Genomic DNA, 19,275 nt, shown 5'->3' on the forward strand with positions numbered 1-19,275 from the left:
AAAAGGCCTTCCCCACACTGTCAACACAAGGGTGGAAGTCCATCTTTTTTTTTTTTTACAAAGGTCCATAAAGACATGGATGAGCGAATTTGAGGTGGAGGAACTTGAATGGCCTGCACAGAGTCCTGACCTCAACCCGATAGAACACCTTTGGGATGAATTAGAGTGGAGACTGCGAGCCAGGCCTTCTCCGACATCAGTGCTTGACCTCCCAAATACGCTTCTGGAAGAATGGTCAAACATTCACATAGACATACAGTACTTCTAAACCTTGTGGATGGCCTTCCCAGAAGAGTTGAAGCTGTTTTGGGCCAACTCAATATTGAACCCTATGGACTAAGACTGGGATACCATTAAAGTTCATGTGCGTGTAAAGGCAGGTGTCCCAATACTTTTGGTAATATAGTGAATATGTGTAGTTTAAGGGGTGTATTTGAAAAAAAAATAAATAAATGTAAATTAAAAAAAAAACAAAATAAAAAGTGGCCTGTCATTAAAAAAATGTGTAATTTGTTTTTATATAATAAATTAAAAATGTATAAAGATGTGTAGTTTATTACACCTGTAATTACCAAAAATAATTAAAATGAAAAAAAAAAAGGGATCCATCATTGGTCTTTACATAAAAAAAAAAAAAAAAAACAATATATTGTGTTTCCATATAAATAAAAAAAATGTATACAGGTATGTAGTTCAAAGGGTGTATTTATAAATAAAATTGCGTAGCTATTCATCCTACAAAACTGCATGTATAGAAGATGAAGGGAAAAGTGAATATTATTAGACTATTTTCTATGCAGCTTGAATGTTATTAATTCATAAATAATAAATCGAATCAGGCAAATACCCCAGTTTGGCCAATGGACGATCAAAAGTAAATAAGTATACATTACCTATGATTACCGGTTCCATCTGCCATAATGTGCTATTTTCCTTATTCACTTTTTTAGGAATGAATAACATTCAACCTGGAGAGAAAAAAACATACTGTACATGCAGCTTTGAAGGACGAATAGATCTGCAATTTTTTTTTTCTATAAATACTCTTTTTAGTGTAGCACAAAAATGTATTTTCTCACATTTTATTTGAAACATTTTCTTGATGGTTTTGCTGGTGACCGTTAGGTGGCCACATTATGTAAGTTCCAAGAACGCCATTACATGTACAGGATGTGTGATTCCGGTAATAGCTGTGAGTATCGGTGACACGGTCATAGCACATTTCTACTTTTCAGTGTCAATTTCTTACCTGCAGACAATGTATCTTCTGGCTGTCCTGCTGCTTCTATACCGGGATGTATCATCCTCAGGTGAGAGCTTTATATTGGGGATGAGGAGAGGAGGGTGGGGGCAGGGAGGTTAACGCTATAAAAATGGAGTTTGTATTTAAAGTGTATGTAAAAGCAAAAGTGACAAGAATACATACTTTAATTACTTGTTTTTAATACCAGAGTTTAGTGTCCCTTTAACTACTTCAATACCAGGCACTTTGACCCTCTTCCTGCCCAGGCCAACGCTGTACCCAAACTAAATTGTTATTTTTTTTTTGGCAAATTTGTTTTATTGAGTTTTAACATGTTATACAAGGAGGTTTAGATGCAAGAATAAGAAAGTAACATAATAAAGTAGGGGAATAAAGATAATTACATTTACAATGTAATATAATGAACACAATGTAGTTCACAAATAGGTATAGAAAATAAGAAAATTCATGTTTGAAAAAATCTAGAAAGGATCAAAATCTAGTATATCATAACCGACTAAGATGTGAAGGTCATTAAAGCACAACAATATAATGTTACAAGTATAGAAAGCATGGGTATAAATGTTGCTACCTGAACAACATGGGAAGAGTAAAAGAAGGGAAAAAGAGGAGCAAGAAAAGTAAGGAGAATAGGAAAATGAAATATGAATAAGAGAAAAAAAAAAATAAGGTTAAAGATAATTCCCGGGGTAATGTGCGACCTCAAGCATTTAATATACATACAAGAAGCTTGAATGTAAAAATACGTCATCAGGGCATCAATAAGAAATCATCAATGTTGGAGGGTAAATAGTGTGTGACCCAAGGGCACCAAATTTTATCAAAGTTGCAAATTTTATCACGAGTGATGGCTTCCATTTTGGCATGGATCACAGCTTTGTTAACTCTATGTTTGGCTTCAGCTATTATCAGCGTTGGGGATTTCCAGGCTTTGGGGATGGTCTATTTCACAGCCGTAGTGACTTACAGAAAGAGTTTAAAGTGGGATCCGGTGAGGTTAGCCGGTCTTAAAATTTAGAAGTGCTGCTTAGGGGTCAGGAGGAATGGGCTCTTCAAACAATGTAGAAAGCATATGGAATATTTCCTTCCAAATATTTTTAACTACCGGACAATCCCACCAAGTATGTGAATGTGACCCAAGGGCAATACAACCTCGGAGGCAAGATGCAGGGTAACTGGGGGTAAATTTTGTAATCCTGGCAGGGACCAAATACCATATGAAAAAAAGGTTTTTATGAAAGCAATGGAAGCAAGGTTGCCTCCAAAGTCTTCACAAAGAAGGAGTGATCAGATATGGGCGCCAAGAAAACACTAAGATGACTGAGTGGTAGTGAAAAATTAACAATATATTTATTAAGGCACTTATGCCTGGTGGGTGAACTGGAAACAAGACTGGACACAAATACAGATATAAAACATTAAAAACATGTACATACAATGGATTGTATCACCACAGACCTCAATGTAGAAAAATAATGGTTAGAATGGTTCAACAAAAAGAGAAATCAGGGATAATGTACCCAACCTGTAGTTGAGAAAATATGTTGCCTGCAGAGTATCTAATTCAAATCACAGATATGCCTGTGTACAGGGAAAAAGGAATGGTTAAGGTAGGCCCGGTGCAAAGGCCTGCAGGGAAATTGTGGGGAAAGAGTTCCAGTTGCTCAATTCCGGTTACAAATGAAGGGTTAAGGATTATGCTATAAATGTATCTGTGGAGGAATTGTCCAAAACAGATGAGATAAGCGCCAATAATTGATGTAAACTCTGATAGAATGAACCGATCAAAGAGCTCTATCAGAGTTTACATCAATTATTGGCGCTTATCTCATCTGTTTTGGACAATTCCTCCACAGATACATTTATAGCATAATCCTTAACCCTTCATTTGTAACCGGAATTGAGCAACTGGAACTCTTTCCCCACAATTTCCCTGCAGGCCTTTGCACCGGGCCTACCTTAACCATTCCTTTTTCCCTGTACACAGGCATATCTGTGATTTGAATTAGATACTCTGCAGGCAACATATTTTCTCAACTACCGGTTGGGTACATTATCCCTGATTTCTCTTTTTGTTGAACCATTCTAACCATTATTTTTCTACATTGAGGTCTGTGGTGATACAATCCATTGTATGTACATGTTTTTAATGTTTTATATCTGTATTTGTGTCCAGTCTTGTTTCCAGTTCACCCACCAGGCATAAGTGCCTTAATAAATATATTGTTAATTTTTCACTACCACTCAGTCATCTTAGTGTTTTCTTGGCGCCCATATCTGATCACTCCTTCTTTGTGAAGACTTTGGAGGCAACCTTGCTTCCATTGCTTTCATAAAAACCTTTTTTTCATATGTTATGATGGGATCAATGGGCTCACCTGTGGACACTCTCTAGACTTTGTGCGTTTGCTGGTATTTATCAAGAGGCCTTTCTTGAAACCACCCCCCCTATTATTTTTAGGGACCAAATACCATCATGTGAGTACTTTATAATTTGTTTCTAATGTAACTATATTTTGCGAGGATGATTTTGTTGCAACCCGTATCTCATTCCAATCAGTTGTTTCTAACTTAAGCTTAAAGTCAGACTCCCATTTAGCTACATAGGTAGGGGGTTCAGCATCAGGTTTGGCAATAAGTTGGGCATAGAGAGTCAAAACCAGTCCTTTTGTGTGGGGATCACGTTTACATTTGTCTTCAAAACGGGATAGATTATCGAGTCTAAATCCTTCTTGAATATATGGTATGACATTTTTTTATTTGAAGGTATCGAAAGAGTTCTGATTTCGGAAGTCCATGATTTTCGCATAAAGTGGGGAATTATTTGATTGAGGTGGGAGATGTCAATTCGCAGAATCTAGTTAGATTAGAAGCAGGATATGCTTGAAAGGAATTAGGGGAGATCCAGGCAGGATAAAAAAAGGGTTTTTAAGAAATGATTGAAGTGTGATATGTGGGGATTGTAAGCCGTACGTTAATTTGAATTTGTCCCAAAGAGCAAGAAGATGCTTGGTGAATGGTGATTGGGTTAGTGAGTTTTTTGTGATCTGACAGGCGCAACCAAAAATCACAATCCACGGATTCTAACATTACCCAAAGTGGGACTTCAGAGGTTGCGTGATATTTGGGTAGTTGTGCTAATTGGGCCACATGGAAATAGGTAATAAAATTTGGAAATCCGAGGCCACCTCTATTCTTAGGAAAGTATAGGGTGTGTTTTGGCAGTTGGGGTTTTGAGGAGCCCCAGACAAAAGTGGTTGCTTTGTGCTTATCCTTAAAAAATACGCCGGTACTGGAATAGGTAGGACTCAGAAGAGATAAAGGATTTTAGGTAAAATCGCCATCTTAATAACATTAATTTTACCCATCCAAGATAAGGGAAGAGAAGACCATTGGGATAATAGGTTATTAATTTGGAGTAATACCGGTGGAAAATTAGCAGTATAAAGTTCAGAGAGGTTAGTTGTAAGTGTAACACCTAGGTAAGGCAGGTGAGAGGAGGACCATGAAAAAGGGAGGGATGCTTGTACTTGTAAATCAGAAGAGGATAGGGATATGTTTAATGCCGTAGATTTATGAGGGTTGATGGTTAGACCTAAAATATGGACAAAACATTCAAGTTTTCAAATGAGGTTAGGAGATGAAATATGTGGGGAAGACATAAAAATTTGAATATCATCGGCGAATAAGCAAAGTTTATGTTGATGACCAGCAAGTTCAAGACCCTTAATTAAAGGATCAAAACAAATTGATTGGGCAAGGGGTTCTATAAGTGAAGGGAACAAAAGTGGGGATAGAGGGCATCCCTGACGTGTGCCTCTGCATATTTCAAAGGGATTAGATTTATACCCTGCATATTTGACATAGGCTCTCGGCTTATTGCATAATGATGAGATCCAGCAAAGGAAGTGGGGACCAAATCCCCAATGCTGCAGAACATAACGTAGATAAGGCCATAATACCGTATCAACGGCTTTTTTTATATCTAGGGACAGAAAGCAGAGGGGAATTTTTCGTGATTTAGCAGCATGTAGCTATAAAGTTGCCCTATGTACTTTATCTCCTGCTTGGCGTAATGGTATAAAACCAACTTGATCTCTATGGATTAAGGAGCCTATTACTGTATTTAGTCGGGTTGCTAAAACTTTCGCTAAGAGCTTGATGTCAAGATTGAGCAATGAAATAGGTCTATAGTTGGACCAACATGAGTCATCGGAATGAGGTTTAGAAATCATTGAAATTATTGCCATCAAAGTCTCAGGCCGAAAAGAATGTCCATTAAGAAGAGAGTTAAATGCATTAGTCAATAACGGAGCCAAAATATGTGCAAATTTCTTGTAGTATGTGGCCGAAAAACCATCAGGATCTGGACTTTTATTCACCTTTTTATCATTTTTTCACATAAATAGAGCTTTCTTTTGAAAAAAAAAAATGTTCTTAGTTTCTGTTATAAAGTTTTGCAAATAAATAATCTTTCTTTATAAATTTATACCAAACTGTATTCTGCTACATTTCTTTGGTGAAAATAACCCAAATTAGTGTATATTATTTAGTCTGTAGAAAAGTTATAGAGTCCACAATCTATGGTATATTTATCTGAAAATTGATTAGTCCTGATGCACTAACACCCTATCTCATTTATTGATGCCAGGGCAGTACAAATACCCCCCAAATTACCCTTTTTTTGGAAAGTAGACAGTAAATGGTATTTATTAGGAGACATGGGAAGTTTTGAAGTTGTCATTTTTTTGTCACAATTTTTTGGAAAATAAAGAAATAAAAAAAATCACAACAAGTTTTAGCTTTACGTATACATTAACACCTTCCTGCCCAGCCTGTAGCAGACTGATGACCAGGCAGGAAAGTGTTAATGTATACGTAAAGCTAAAACTTTTTTTGAAGTTTTGGATCCTAAAAGCTGAACTTCAAGTAGATATAAAAACAAAAAGAAATGCAGCCTTTTGGTCATTGATTATCTTTCTTTTTAAATACAAGCAGTGGAAGTACCTGAATGTGACCTGATATCAGCCTCTCGCAATCCCTGTACAGCAGAGCTTAGACTGGAAGCAAGCAAAGCAGCACAAGGAACCAATCAGGTGTTTACCGGTACTCGTGTGCTGACAAGAAGCATGCTGATAGAAGGAGAGAGAGCAGAGTGACAGAGAGATAAACGAATCAGTCTCCCGCTTCACCTTCACTATCCAATCACAGGCTGAGGAAGGCTGTTGATCCCGGCAGTAATACACTCAGCTCTTAATTTTAAGTTGTGAGCTGACAACACACTGGGGTTTATTTACAAAAACTGGAGAGTTCAAAATCTGGTGCAGCTCTGCGTAGAGACCAATCAGCGTCCAAGTTGTATTGTCAGAGCTTAATTGAACATTGTGAAGTTAGAAGCTGATTGGCTGACATGCAGAGCTGCACCAGATTTTTCACTCTCCAGTTTTAGTAAATAAACCCCACTGCCTCTTCTATACCAAAATCCAAAGAAATGGTGTCAGCCCTGCCCAGTTGCCTTTTTCTAAACTAGAGAATCCCAATCCCTCTCCATACCATAGAGGGAAGTGTTTTGTAGTCTAAGGCAGGGTTTCTCAACCTTCTTTCAGTCAAGGCACCCTATAATATGTATGGACAGTCTTGAGGCACCCATTTCTAATATGTAACAACTATTCTAATAGTGCAACAACATCCAAAAATTAAGGTAGGACACCCAACGTTAGAGGTGATTTATTCTTCCAAAACAAATGCACTTTTGCAAATTAGTACTGACTAGTATTCCAATGTTTCTCTTCTCTCTATACTAATGTGACCCCAACTGCGATGAAGAGGGGCGAGGGAGGGTTGCTATGCAAGTGACTGACATCCTCCTTATTATCTGATGATGCCATTGGTTGTTGGGACGCCGGCAGCTAGAAGATTGTAATGGCAAACAATGAAAACCTGTGATTGGTGGAACTAAAAGGCAGCTTTATCCACACACCGGCTTATATACAATTTTTGGACAATTTTTGGGCATTTTGCCAGGGCACCCCTGGAGAAACCTCAAGGCCCCCCAGAGTGCCTGGGTACCCCAGTTGAAAAAGGCTGCTCTAAGGTAAGAAACACGAGGGCTTATCTGACTTCTTGAGTGAACAAGACACAGGGATGTTCTACCTTTCTGGCAGGATCAACAGGTATTTCTGTTTTTGCATTTGGGATATATGCAGCCCTGGAACAAGTTTGCATACGAGGAAAGTCAGAAGTGATCACTCTTGTTCTAATCAGTAACTGGAAATATAGAAAAGGGTTGGCATGACAGCCAGGTAATTAGCATTTGCAGACTGAGAATAAAAATCTTCATTATGTATGCATACCTCCCAACGTTTTGAGATGGGAATGAGGGACACCTATTAGCAAAAGTATGTAGGCATAGGACACACCCCCTGTCACGCCCACTTAAAAGAGAATTATACAAAGAAAAATTATTAAACCCACAAGTTTTTTTTTTTACCATTACTATTACTTTATACTGGAATTTGAAATTTACAAATGCAGCAATTTAGAAATTATAGAAAGGTTTAGCGCTGGGAAACACTTTGGCATGGGTTGGCATGACAGCCAGGTAATTAGCATTTCCAGACTGAGATTAAAAATCTTCATTATTTCTCAGGGAAGTTTCCAGTGATATCTGTTAAAAAGACTCTTCCTATGTATATAAATATCATACCAAAATCTACATGACAAAATATAAATCCTGGTGATAATACAGAATGCATGACTTTGTAGGGCAAACAATGCGCTAAAACATGCGATCTTCTGATTTCAGATGTTACAGTTGTGGTGGGGAGAAGAGGGAATTCTACACTTCTACAATGTGGAGGAGACCCTGGAGACATCATAACGGGAGTAATATGGAAGATCCATCACAATAATAATTCTCGGTGTTTATTCTCATATGGTGTATTAATAAAAGGACCCCAGATATACAACAACTGCAGCACAAGAATGACATTTACCAATATAACACTGACCATCCACAACACCCAGATATCTGATGGAGGAAATTATACCTGTGAATTGTCAACTACTGAAGGAACCCTCATCAATACAACTATTCTACAAGTATTAGGTGAGTGATATCTGATTTCTCCACTGTGATAAAGTCAATCCAATTCAGCGCTATTATTTCTGTCTTCCATATTGTAATATAATAAAATAATATAATTATCCCTAAAATGTACTGTATGTGTGGTTATAGTTTTTCTTAAAAAATAAAATCAGATCCTGATACATTTATTATGTCATGCAATAATCTCAGATATATACAGACATTTCTATTTAAAGTAAATCTAATGATTGACATGGGGGAGTGGGGAAAGTTAACCCAGCTCAACTCCAGATCATACATCAACACTTCTCTAATAGAGGTGAAATATAACATTTTCCTGAGATGGTATATATGGTCCCAGTCAGGTTTGCGTCTGCTGTCCAGGGAGCCTCCTCCAGGTGCTTTTGAGGGTGTGGACAGGAGGGAACAGTCCTACATACTTGGTGGACATGCAAAAAAGTTAGGCGGTTTTGGATCCGCACATACAATTTCATTTATTCTCTCACCCAGATCAACTTAGCGAAGTCTCCACAACAGGCTTTATTGGGGAGGCCGGTTGAGGGGATCCCGAGACATGCGAAACGCCTAATAGCCTTTATTTTTATAGCAGCAAAGATTTCTATAGTTTGCTCCTGGCGGTCACCGGTGATCCCGTTTGATCTGCTGAAGACTAAATTGATCTGGATCATGATTAATGAAAGAATGGTGGCCATACTTAAGGATAAGCTAACCCTCTTTGGGAAAATATGGGAACCTTGGATGAAATATCTGTCTGGGCCGTCATGATAGAGAGGCAGAGATTCTGACTCCTTCTATGGAGGAGTAATTGTTAGACAATTTGGACACCGACACCTTCTTTTCTTTTCTTTCCTTTCTTTTCTATTTACTCCATTTCTAGCTGCTTCTATCCTTTTCCTTTCTTTTTTTGCAACCATACTATGTTACAACGGACTTCCGATTGTCCTAAGTAAATACCGTATTTATCGGCATATAACACACACTTTTTTTCCCCTGAAAATATAGTGCAAACAATGGGTGCGTGTTATACGCCGATATTTTTTACCAACGTGCTGTGGGGCAGGGATTGGCAATCCGGAGGAGGGGTGTCAGGATGGCCGCCCCGCCTCTCCTGGCCCTGGGACAGCCCTGCCAGGGTACTCTGCAGTTAAGAAAAATCCACCGCCAGCCCCTTTTTATAAATCCTTCCTACAATATATCACATTATGTCATTTAAAAACTGTGCCTCTAAATACCTTGTAAGCTTCCTTCTCTCTGTCCACTCTCCTCCTCCAGCTCCTCCTCCTCTGAGTGTAGCTTCAGATTGGAGGAGGAGAGCGATCACATGACCAGCCATTAAACGTCACAGGAGAGCGGTCACATGATCGGATATGAAAGAACGCCGCTAACCAGGTATTTACAGGCATAGATTTACAATGACACTGAATGTAGAAATAAAATGGTAGACTTGTGCGCTAAAATGAGGTAAGAATCTACAAGATAAAACAATGAATCGTGGAACAACTCAGAGAAAAGCAGCCAATTTGATAGTGTCACCACTCACCACATATCCAAATAATATTTGTAAAAACAGAAAATCAGCGCTCAACTCTTGGTGAGATGAACCACTCTATCTGCATCAACACGAGAATCATAAATCGATATTCTCTAAAAAGTTGTAAACTACATACAATTCAGATGATTCCAAATAGATAGATGTATAAAGGCACAGCTCATGAGCATCTAAAAATTGCCAACCACAATATTAGTGTATCCATAGTATCCACAATATTAAGTATCCAGAGATGTCTAAAAGCACAGGTGTATCAAAGTGATGAAGAAAAAAGGAAACAGTGATCCCAGAACGGGAAATAAAATCAATCAAAACCTTGGTGATCTCATAAACAATAAAAGTGATGAGCAGTGAAAAGCAAATTAATTGCAAAAAATGTGCAGATTATATCTTGATGAATATACAATAATGAAAATAAATAATGATGAGAAACCATATATATTAAAAAATGAAAAAATTAATGGCAGCAATCAATATTGGCAAAAAATGTGCAGATAATATCTTGATGAATATATAATGATGAAAATAAATAATGATGAAAAACCATATATATAAATAAATAAATATCAACAATCAATATTGGTGTCAATCTAGACATACACTAGTGCCAAAAACGGAATAAATATCAAAGTGCAGAGGTACTGAAGTAAAGTTCATAAGTGTCCATACAGTCCTTCAAAAATATAAATAGAGTGATTGAATTGCAAAGTGCCCGGAAAATTCAGTAATAAATTCAGGTAAATAGAAGAGTGAGATCAAGCTTCCAATCACAGCCAGGTAGATGTGCACCGGTGAGCTAGCAATCCAACGTTAAGTGAAATGGCCGCTCACCTCCATAACACTCAAAAAGAGCGTTTAATGATGTGCTCTTTTACTCTTCTCAGACGTCTCAATCTTCAGGAATAAGCTTGTTTTGTCTCCACTGGTTATGGCTTAATAATTCAGGAAGACAACTGGTCCCAACTCAGATATGTGCAGATCTCCCTCGATCTGTAGTTCTCCGGAGAATGCTTTCATCTTTATTCCATTTTCAGAAATATGTATGTTCTGTCATCTACTTCTGAAGATCCTTTGTGTTCCAAAGAATCTCCTTCTTGTTCCTCCTTGTCCTTTCCTAGACTGCCATGGATGGGCGGGGCGTCCACCGTTATCCCCACCTGAGCAAAACCCAACAGAACCAGAAACACTGCACAGTCTGCATCCCCCATCAGCTTTTATTCATTTATGTGAAACCTTCATCCCAAAAGGGAAAAAAAAAGCTGTTGCTGTAACTGTTTAAAGTGATTGTAAACGATCACCTTGTTAAACAACCCATTGGGTTTAAAATAGAAATGAAAGGAATTTTTTTTTTGTATAGATATAAAAATCACATTAAAAATACTTTTTTTCCCCTTTTTTTATAAGTGAGTACCTTCCCTCTGTTCTGAGCTGCATAAGAGGTGGTGAGAGGAGAAACAGCAGCACACTCAGCTTCCCAGTGAAAGGCTGTGCAGGGAAGGCGTGTTAGGGCAAGACTGATGATTGGAGGAGACCAAGCTGAGTTGGCAATATAGCTAGAGAACTGACCATGGTGTGCCCTCCTGCTTAGTGTGGTCAGTTTTTTTTATAGGAAAGCAGAGGGACTAGAGGGAATGCCAGGAATTACACACAAAAGAAGCAATACAAAGAGAACAGGAGAAAGACTTCCTCATACAAGTATATGGTACAGCAGGCACATATCAGGAATATGAAATGTTGGGGTTACAAACCCTTTAAAAAGCTTTACATGACCCCCTGCGTGGGTGACCCCTGCACTGTATTTCCTTTTATTTTCATTAACTTATTGTACCAGAAAAAAGTCTTCAGGATAATTTTACCTTTTCAGAAAAAATAATAAATGCACATTTTTTTGCAGATAAAAAATGTGCATTTATTATTTTTTGCTGCAGAAGCCTGGAAAGCATTGCACCCGCGGTCAAGCATATCTCTGATACCATGCAAGTATTCTACAGACCTGTCAGTGTATCGGCCTACTCGTACCTCATACCTCGTACAAGGAAGCCGATACATTCTGACAGGAAGCATGAATGAACCACAGAGCTCACAGCACCAATGGTAGTTTATTGAAATCTACAAGCTGACAGCCACAAAGGCCACTGGACCTTGTAGTTTTCCATTCACAGGGCACTGTGAGTGAGTGACGTGGCCGGAAGGGCGGAGCCCCACACAACAGTTTTTTTAAATTTTGACAGCTAGGGGCTGGAGAAGATCCCCTGCTAGCTGGCACAGTGGGGGAGGGGGAGGTGTGGGGGCCGATGCATTCATAACATGTTATACTCCGAATATGGGTGTAACATGTAACATGGTATGAAAGGTGAACTTATCCTTTAATTTATTAGTCAACTTAAGCTAAATCTGCTAGCCTAACACTACACTCCCCCCAAACTGACAATGCTGCCATACAAGGGTGTCTCCATTGCTCCTCCATCCAGAGTGGAGACACCCTAAGACAAGAAGTGTGTTACTGGCTGGATCACCAGGTGAACAATAAAAACTAAAAACAAATGCAATCACCACGTCTAAAGACTGGTAATCTGCAACATTTTTATTTTTTTTGTTCCTGAGTTTAGAAAAGCTTTTGCAGTGCTCCTCCCTGCAGGGACCACTGAGAATAGACAGGTTCCTCTTAGGTAGTACAGAGGCTGACAGTCACACAAGCACAGTTCAATGCATACCGACAATACAGGCTCAGTCTAGGGATGTCCTTTTATAATTTATCGCTGAATAACTTGAAACAGGAGAGGGGTTCAGGTATAGCTTCCAACTGTATCTCTCCTACGTTTGAGTGGTGTGCGGTAAATGATCTTGGTTGTTTTTTTAGGCACAAATGGAGCGGTCTTGTTGCCCTCCTCAGGACCAAGGGTATCAATAAAGCATTACAAGAGCTTGCCCTTCTCTTATCGTTTTCTTATAGCTCCCAACTGTCCCTGGTTTTGAGGGATTGTCCGTGATTTTGAGGGACTGTCGCTGGGTTTGAGGGACTGTCCTTGATTCGGAAAAAAATCCCTCTGTTCCTCTTTCCTCCTCATTTGTCCCTCATTTTGATCTGATTCATAGAGTTGTATATAAAATGCACATTTTATCTTTCAAAAAGTGTTTCTCAGTGCTAAACCTTTCATTAAATTTCTAAATTGCTGCATTAGTATATTTCAAAATCCAATATAAAAGAATAATAGTAGTGGCAAAAATAAAGAAGCACTTATCGGTTAACCACTTGAAGACCAAGCCTTTTCTGGAACTTTTTGGTTAGAAGTTAAAATCAGTATTTTTTGCTAGAAAACTACTTAGAACCCCCAATCATTATAAATGATTTTTTTTTCAGAGACCCTATAGAATAAAATGGCGATTGTTGCAAGGTTTTATGTCACACTGTTTTTGCGCAGCGGACTTTTAAATTCAACTTTTTGAGAAAAAATACACTTCAATGATGAAAAAAAAAAAAAACAATAGTTGCTACAATTTTTTTTGTATAATGTCAAAGAGCTGATATTACGCCAAGTAAATAGATACCTAACATGCCAAATTGCACACACTCGTGGAATAGCGAGAAACTACTATACCTAAAAATCTTCATAGGCGACGCTTTAACCATGCAAGAAAGGAGAGAGTGGCGCCAGCTTAGTATAGTACAAGTTTATTTAACACTGTTAAAATTGGTGACTCACTGTCCGAGGTTGGGTGAGACCGGTACACAAAGACTGTTAGGGTCATCCATCTTCCTCTTCCAGGATAGTGGTCATAGGAGAAGGTGGTGAGGTTCCAGAGGTATAGCCGAGCCGCTGTGGGGCTGCTAGTTGTCACTGGCCGCGGCGGAGCATGCACAACAGGGCTCCGGCTGCCGACTTCTGATCCCTGATGACATCACTTCCTGGCAGGAGAAAAATAGGGGTTGCACGCGTTCGGAGCATCCGTGCTCCTTCGTCAGGCGATCGCCTGACGAAGGAGCATGGATGCTCCGAACACGTGCAACCCCTATTTTTCTCCTGCCAGGAAGTGATGTCATCAGGGATCAGAAGTCGGCAGCCGGAGCCCTGTTGTGCATGCTCCGCCGCGGCCAGTGACAACTAGCAGCCCCACAGCGGCTCGGCTATACCTCTGGAACCTCACCACCTTCTCCTATGACCACTATCCTGGAAGAGGAAGATGGATGACCCTAACAGTCTTTGTGTACCGGTCTCACCCAACCTCGGACAGTGAGTCACCAATTTTAACAGTGTTAAATAAACTTGTACTATACTAAGCTGGCGCCGCTCTCTCCTTTCTTGCATCTCTCAGGGCTTCTCCACGCTTCAGGCGGCTGCCGCGGACTATAGCTTCCCTACAGTACCAAACTTTGTTCCCCCGCCCACGCAGCCCCATAACCCCCCCCCCCCCATCCACCCACATTCCTTGTACCACCTTGGGATATTAGAAGAGCGCCATGACACCCCCCACTTTCATGTCGACGCTTTAACCATTGTTACAAATTACCTGTTTAGAGTTACAGAGGAGGTCTTGGGCTAGAATTATTGCTCTAATGATTGCGGCGATACCTCACATGTGTGGTTTAAACACTGTTTACATATGTGGGCAGGACTTATGCGTTGGCTTCTGCGCGTGAGATCGGAGGGATAGAGCGCTTTACATTTTTTTCTTTATTTTTAAATTTTTATTTTTGCACTGTTCCTTTTTTTTTTTGATCACTTTAATTCCTATTACAAGGAATGAAAATATCTTGTGTGTTATTGTGTGTTATTGTGATGTTATTCTCCAGAATATTGGACAGTATGCTTCCTTGCGGATCCTGCTCTGACTCTTGCTACTGTAGGGAGGTAAACCTCTTTCTTGTACCCCTCACGCACAGCCGCAGACAAATATCCACATAGGACAATGGAAAACAGGCAATAGTGCATTACCTCTTAAAACGGCTTTATTATGAAGGTAGAATACTTACATTAAAGTTGAATTGAAAGGCGAATACAATTTCAGTCATGGCTGCTCTGCAGCGAGGACCACAGGTGGTGACAGCGCAGGCTTCTCCCCCCCCGACGCGTTTCCCCTGATAAGGCATCCACTGGGAATGGAGATTCTTCCTTCCGCAAGGAAGCATACTGCCCAATATTCTGGAGAGTAACATCTCTCCCCATCTGATATGTGAAACACTTGCCTCTGGTAAGAGTCTCCTTATACTGCACATCGGGTGGAAGAGTGAAAGGTTGGGATCTTTTTCTGTTTACCACACTGGCTGGTGTCATCTTTCCATGTGTATGATATCTTTGAGTCGGTAAGGGCATTACCTCTCTATTCTGCACACGTGGGTGCCAAGAGGGATTCTATGTTTGCACATCCTCTTCTACACCTTTCACCTTTGAGAAGATCACAGCCTTTATTTGTTTGGACTTTATCTGGATTTATTAATTTCAGTTGTTTATATCGCAATCACGTTTATATTGTGTATGGTTCATACCACTTTTGTATTATGCACCACTATATTATGTAACTTTATGTTACTACAGTGTTTTTCCTTTTTTGGTTAGTACATATTGTTTTTCATCTAGCGCACTCATTCATCACATACTACATTTCTTCACTCTATTCAGGTTAGAGTTTCAGTTGCTGCTGGAAATTCTTTTTGATTGTTTGCGCACCTTATTTTTTAAACACATAACTGGATGTTTGACTCTCTCTGCCCTACTGTGTACTCTGGAAGGTTCTCTTAGAAGCAGGTAGGAGAAATCAAACACCCACCTTAGGAAGCCCCGACCCAAAAAAAAAATTGCAGATCACTGCTCCACTGACTACAGTAATGCAAAAAACGAAATTAGGGCTAACGACCCAAATAGAGGAAAGTGCAACAAATTAAATATCTAGTAACTAATTGTATTAATCTTGATTTCCTCTGTAGATAAGTTATAGGAAATGGTACACTCTTCCCTGTTCTCGCCACCTTTCCATCACAAGGTACAGGGAAAAAAAGTAGAGTAGAATATTTATACATTTATGTACATCCTGGCTTCGCAATTTACCGCAAAGTTTTAATACTCCATTTGCTACTTTACATTCTGGATAACAAAACTAAAATCAAAAGAAAAGTCTGTTTAATGGCTTTTTTAGACAAGTGGTAACGCTCACCACTTTTCAGAGGGCTTTATAACAGCGACTGGCAGGTGTTCAGGAGACGTTGCCCTGGTGTTTTTTTTTTTTTTTTTTTTTTTAATTGCAGAACAGAAAATTTTCATTGTGGGACCATGTCGCAACTGCAAGCCAAGCATTTGGCTCATGGTTGCGGTGAGACAAAATTTATGTCAAAAGCTGAGTTTGTCCGGTGGTGCCAACTGTCAAACTCTGCAGCCCAGGTAAAAAAAAAAAAATGGCCGTGGCCACGGCATGTGTACAGCCCTATCAGGTAGTAATGTTAGAACTGTGGTGGGCAGCCAGAAACCCCCCCAACCACCAGTGTGAAACAGGCCGTGGCACAAGGGAACACTCACAACACTCAATGCCAAAAGCGTGTAGCGGAGCAGGTATGTTTAGAGGGGCATAATGTGGCCTGGCCATCTCCTACCCAAACAGGAAGATATCCAAGATGATTTCGAACCCTTAGCTTTATCTTCTCATCTGGAATCTTTCCCTGCCATTAATACTGTCCCTGACAGAAAGATGACCTTTCCCTTCACGACCCACACGCGAAATGCATGCCAAACCTGGGATCCAGGGCCTTAAATAGGCTTTGCCTGACCCAAGATGGCTGCTAGAGTCACATGGAGTGACAACATCCAATTGTATACCTTCCCTAGTGACCCTGGAAACCTTAGAGGAACCATATTCCTCTTGACTTTCTCTCCCACTACTATGGTATTCTGGTTGAGCGCCACCTGCAGTGGAGAAAATAGACTGCACCTGCCTTCAAGCCCTTTGGCAGTTATAAAGGCCACTTCCTGACTTTTTCCTATAGCCAGTCCTTGTTTCCACCAGTGTTCTTCAAGGTTTTCCAATATTGTAATTATTTTTACAATATTCTGTGTGCTTTAATTTTAATTATGTGTATCTTTTACTTCCCCTGTACCTGGGGACTAACAGAGCTGCAGACAGGAGCATTTACATTACCTGTTCCCCTCTTTCTCATCATTTCTTTTATTTCAGCTCTGACACTCCCAATGGGGGATTGACTTGAATCAACCAGGGTGCAGGAGTGGTAAATAATTAAATTGTAAGTGCAGCCATTTTTTTTTTTTTCATTTTTTTTTTTTAGTGGGCAAAGATTAGAATCCCATTTTGAGTTATTACTGTAATGACACCGAACACCATCCAACCCACGTCCTCTAAAACCAAAGATGAGATGACATTGGCTTGGGCTCACACAGTACAATGCAGCAGAGAATGTCTCTGACACCATAATGTCAGCTCTGTTCTCTGCAGTATTTAGGATTGCCCCCATCAGAAAAGAGGATTCTGCTGTCATGTGACTGTCCAAAACACACCGGGAATAAAGGTATGGACACTGGAAAGGTATAAACATAATGGCAGAGGGTGGGTTGGATCGGGGGTGGGGGAGAAACGTTGCCAAACCTGGAGTTGGGCTTTAGGAGAAATATAGTATAGGTGCACTTTGCTCTTTATTTACCATTTATTTCCGTTTATTGTGGTAGAATTTAGGTTTTGTCACTGTTTGTAGTCTTATCTTATGTACAGATATGATTAGTATTGAGTCCATGACCACCCTATCAGCACCAATACTAGACTACTAAGACTTATTTCTAACTTCTGTAATTCCTAGTACATCCAGGACCAGTATCTTCCAGTCCCTGTATAAACATATTCAATTAAAGTAAGTTTCCTATTTTGTCTACATAAATCCTTAAAGCAGAGCTCCGGCCTTTTTGTTTTAAAAATCCCCCCTGTGATAGTTGCAGCTTATGCAATCTAAATCTAAGACATTTTCTTTTTTAATTTGATTATTTGTACTCCCTGTACCCTCCAGATCCAGTGAGCTAACATCCTTAGTGTGGGCATCTGAAGCTCGCTGGGGCTATTAGGCGTGCGCCTCTCGATCTCGCGCCTGTGCAGTGTGAATAAAGCGCGGCACACTCGGTGTACTGCAGTTTGCCCATAGACTCCTGGGATTGATAATACATATACCAGGAGCCAATAGGCAGACAGAAATTATGTACTTCGTGGCGGTGAGGTACAGAGGAAGTTGAAATTTTTAGTGACCTATAAGGGTTAAATGCTTTAAAAAAAAAAAAAAAAAACCTTTCCGAATATTTATGGCAATGTGATCAGCAACGTCGGGGGCCAAAATTCAAATACAGGGTGGAACTCCGCTTTAAAAAAGAATTCCTGGTATGGATATTTTTACATAGTTGCATTGCTCCAGAAATTGGGACCCAGAATTTAGTGGAGATCCCTGAAGTAGTGGTGTCTACTACACTGATTTCCAGCTTCTATAGGGATCCCACAGGTATGGAACATACATACTTACATTGGTCCAATCTGGGTCCAACCAAGTGTAATTATATAAAAACATCCATACTACTTCTTTAAAATATTAAAACTAATTTCCTACTCCTACGATGCATTATTCAAAGAAGGTTTTATCCATCTGTACATCTGATAAGCCATTGGCAACAATTATTTAGTAATATATGATTTAGTAATTTCTTCCTCCTTATTCCTTCAGCTCAGCCCTCTGTGTCTCTGGATATAAAGAGTGATGGATCTCCGGAGTGTAGAGCCATTGGTGGATTCCCACCTGCAGAGATCACCTGGATCCCCCACTCAGATGATATAAACACTACGGAAATTAAAGATTTGAATGATACCTGGACAGTGATCAGCACATACAAGTCTGATGTAGACAATCTGACGTGTTTTGTGTCTCATCCTACATTTATGGATCTCTGGAGCCAGTCAATTGTATTACCAGGTAAAAAATGGTGAATGCATGTAAAGCAGGGGCGTACCAAAGGGTTGGCCAGAACAACGCCAGCCAGGGGCGCAGGCCTGAGGGAGGGGGGAACAAAAAAATTGGCAGTGTAGCAGTGAATTACCGCTCCTTTGTTCAGCCTGCGCCCCCAGCGGCCGGCGCCCTCCTCCCCCCCGCTCCAATCCCGGAGCTCTCTGTCTGTGTCCAGACAGTCAGTGTCCGAGCTCCGTGCGATAGGCGGCTGCCCTCCTCACAGGGCTCCGCCTCCCCCCACATGACAAAATCTATAAAGGGGATAGAACTGCATGGACTTTGCTGGCACCATAACAGGACAATCAAGTCATAAAAAATTGTATTTTTATTTTGAAAATGTTAAAAGCGATATATATATATATATATATATATGTACA

The 19,275-nt window shown here is 39.9% G+C and overlaps 1 protein-coding gene across 1 annotated transcript; it reads left to right on the forward strand.

Moving 5' to 3' along the window:
- Window positions 1–1,258: 1,258 nt before the first annotated feature.
- Window positions 1,259–18,879, forward strand: LOC309547933 (cell surface glycoprotein CD200 receptor 1-B-like; the record flags this gene model as incomplete). The annotated part of the gene is made up of 3 exons (XM_082247931.1): window positions 1,259–1,310; window positions 8,070–8,372; window positions 18,620–18,879. 3 exons carry the CDS (start codon window positions 1,259–1,261, stop codon window positions 18,877–18,879), a joined length of 615 nt encoding a protein of 204 aa, XP_082104057.1.
- Between the last annotated feature and the right edge of the window lie 396 nt (window positions 18,880–19,275).

This window comes from Pelophylax lessonae (assembly GCF_965119305.1).
Source record: "Pelophylax lessonae genome assembly, chromosome: 2".
In the NCBI taxonomy this organism is placed as follows: Eukaryota; Metazoa; Chordata; class Amphibia; order Anura; family Ranidae; genus Pelophylax; species Pelophylax lessonae.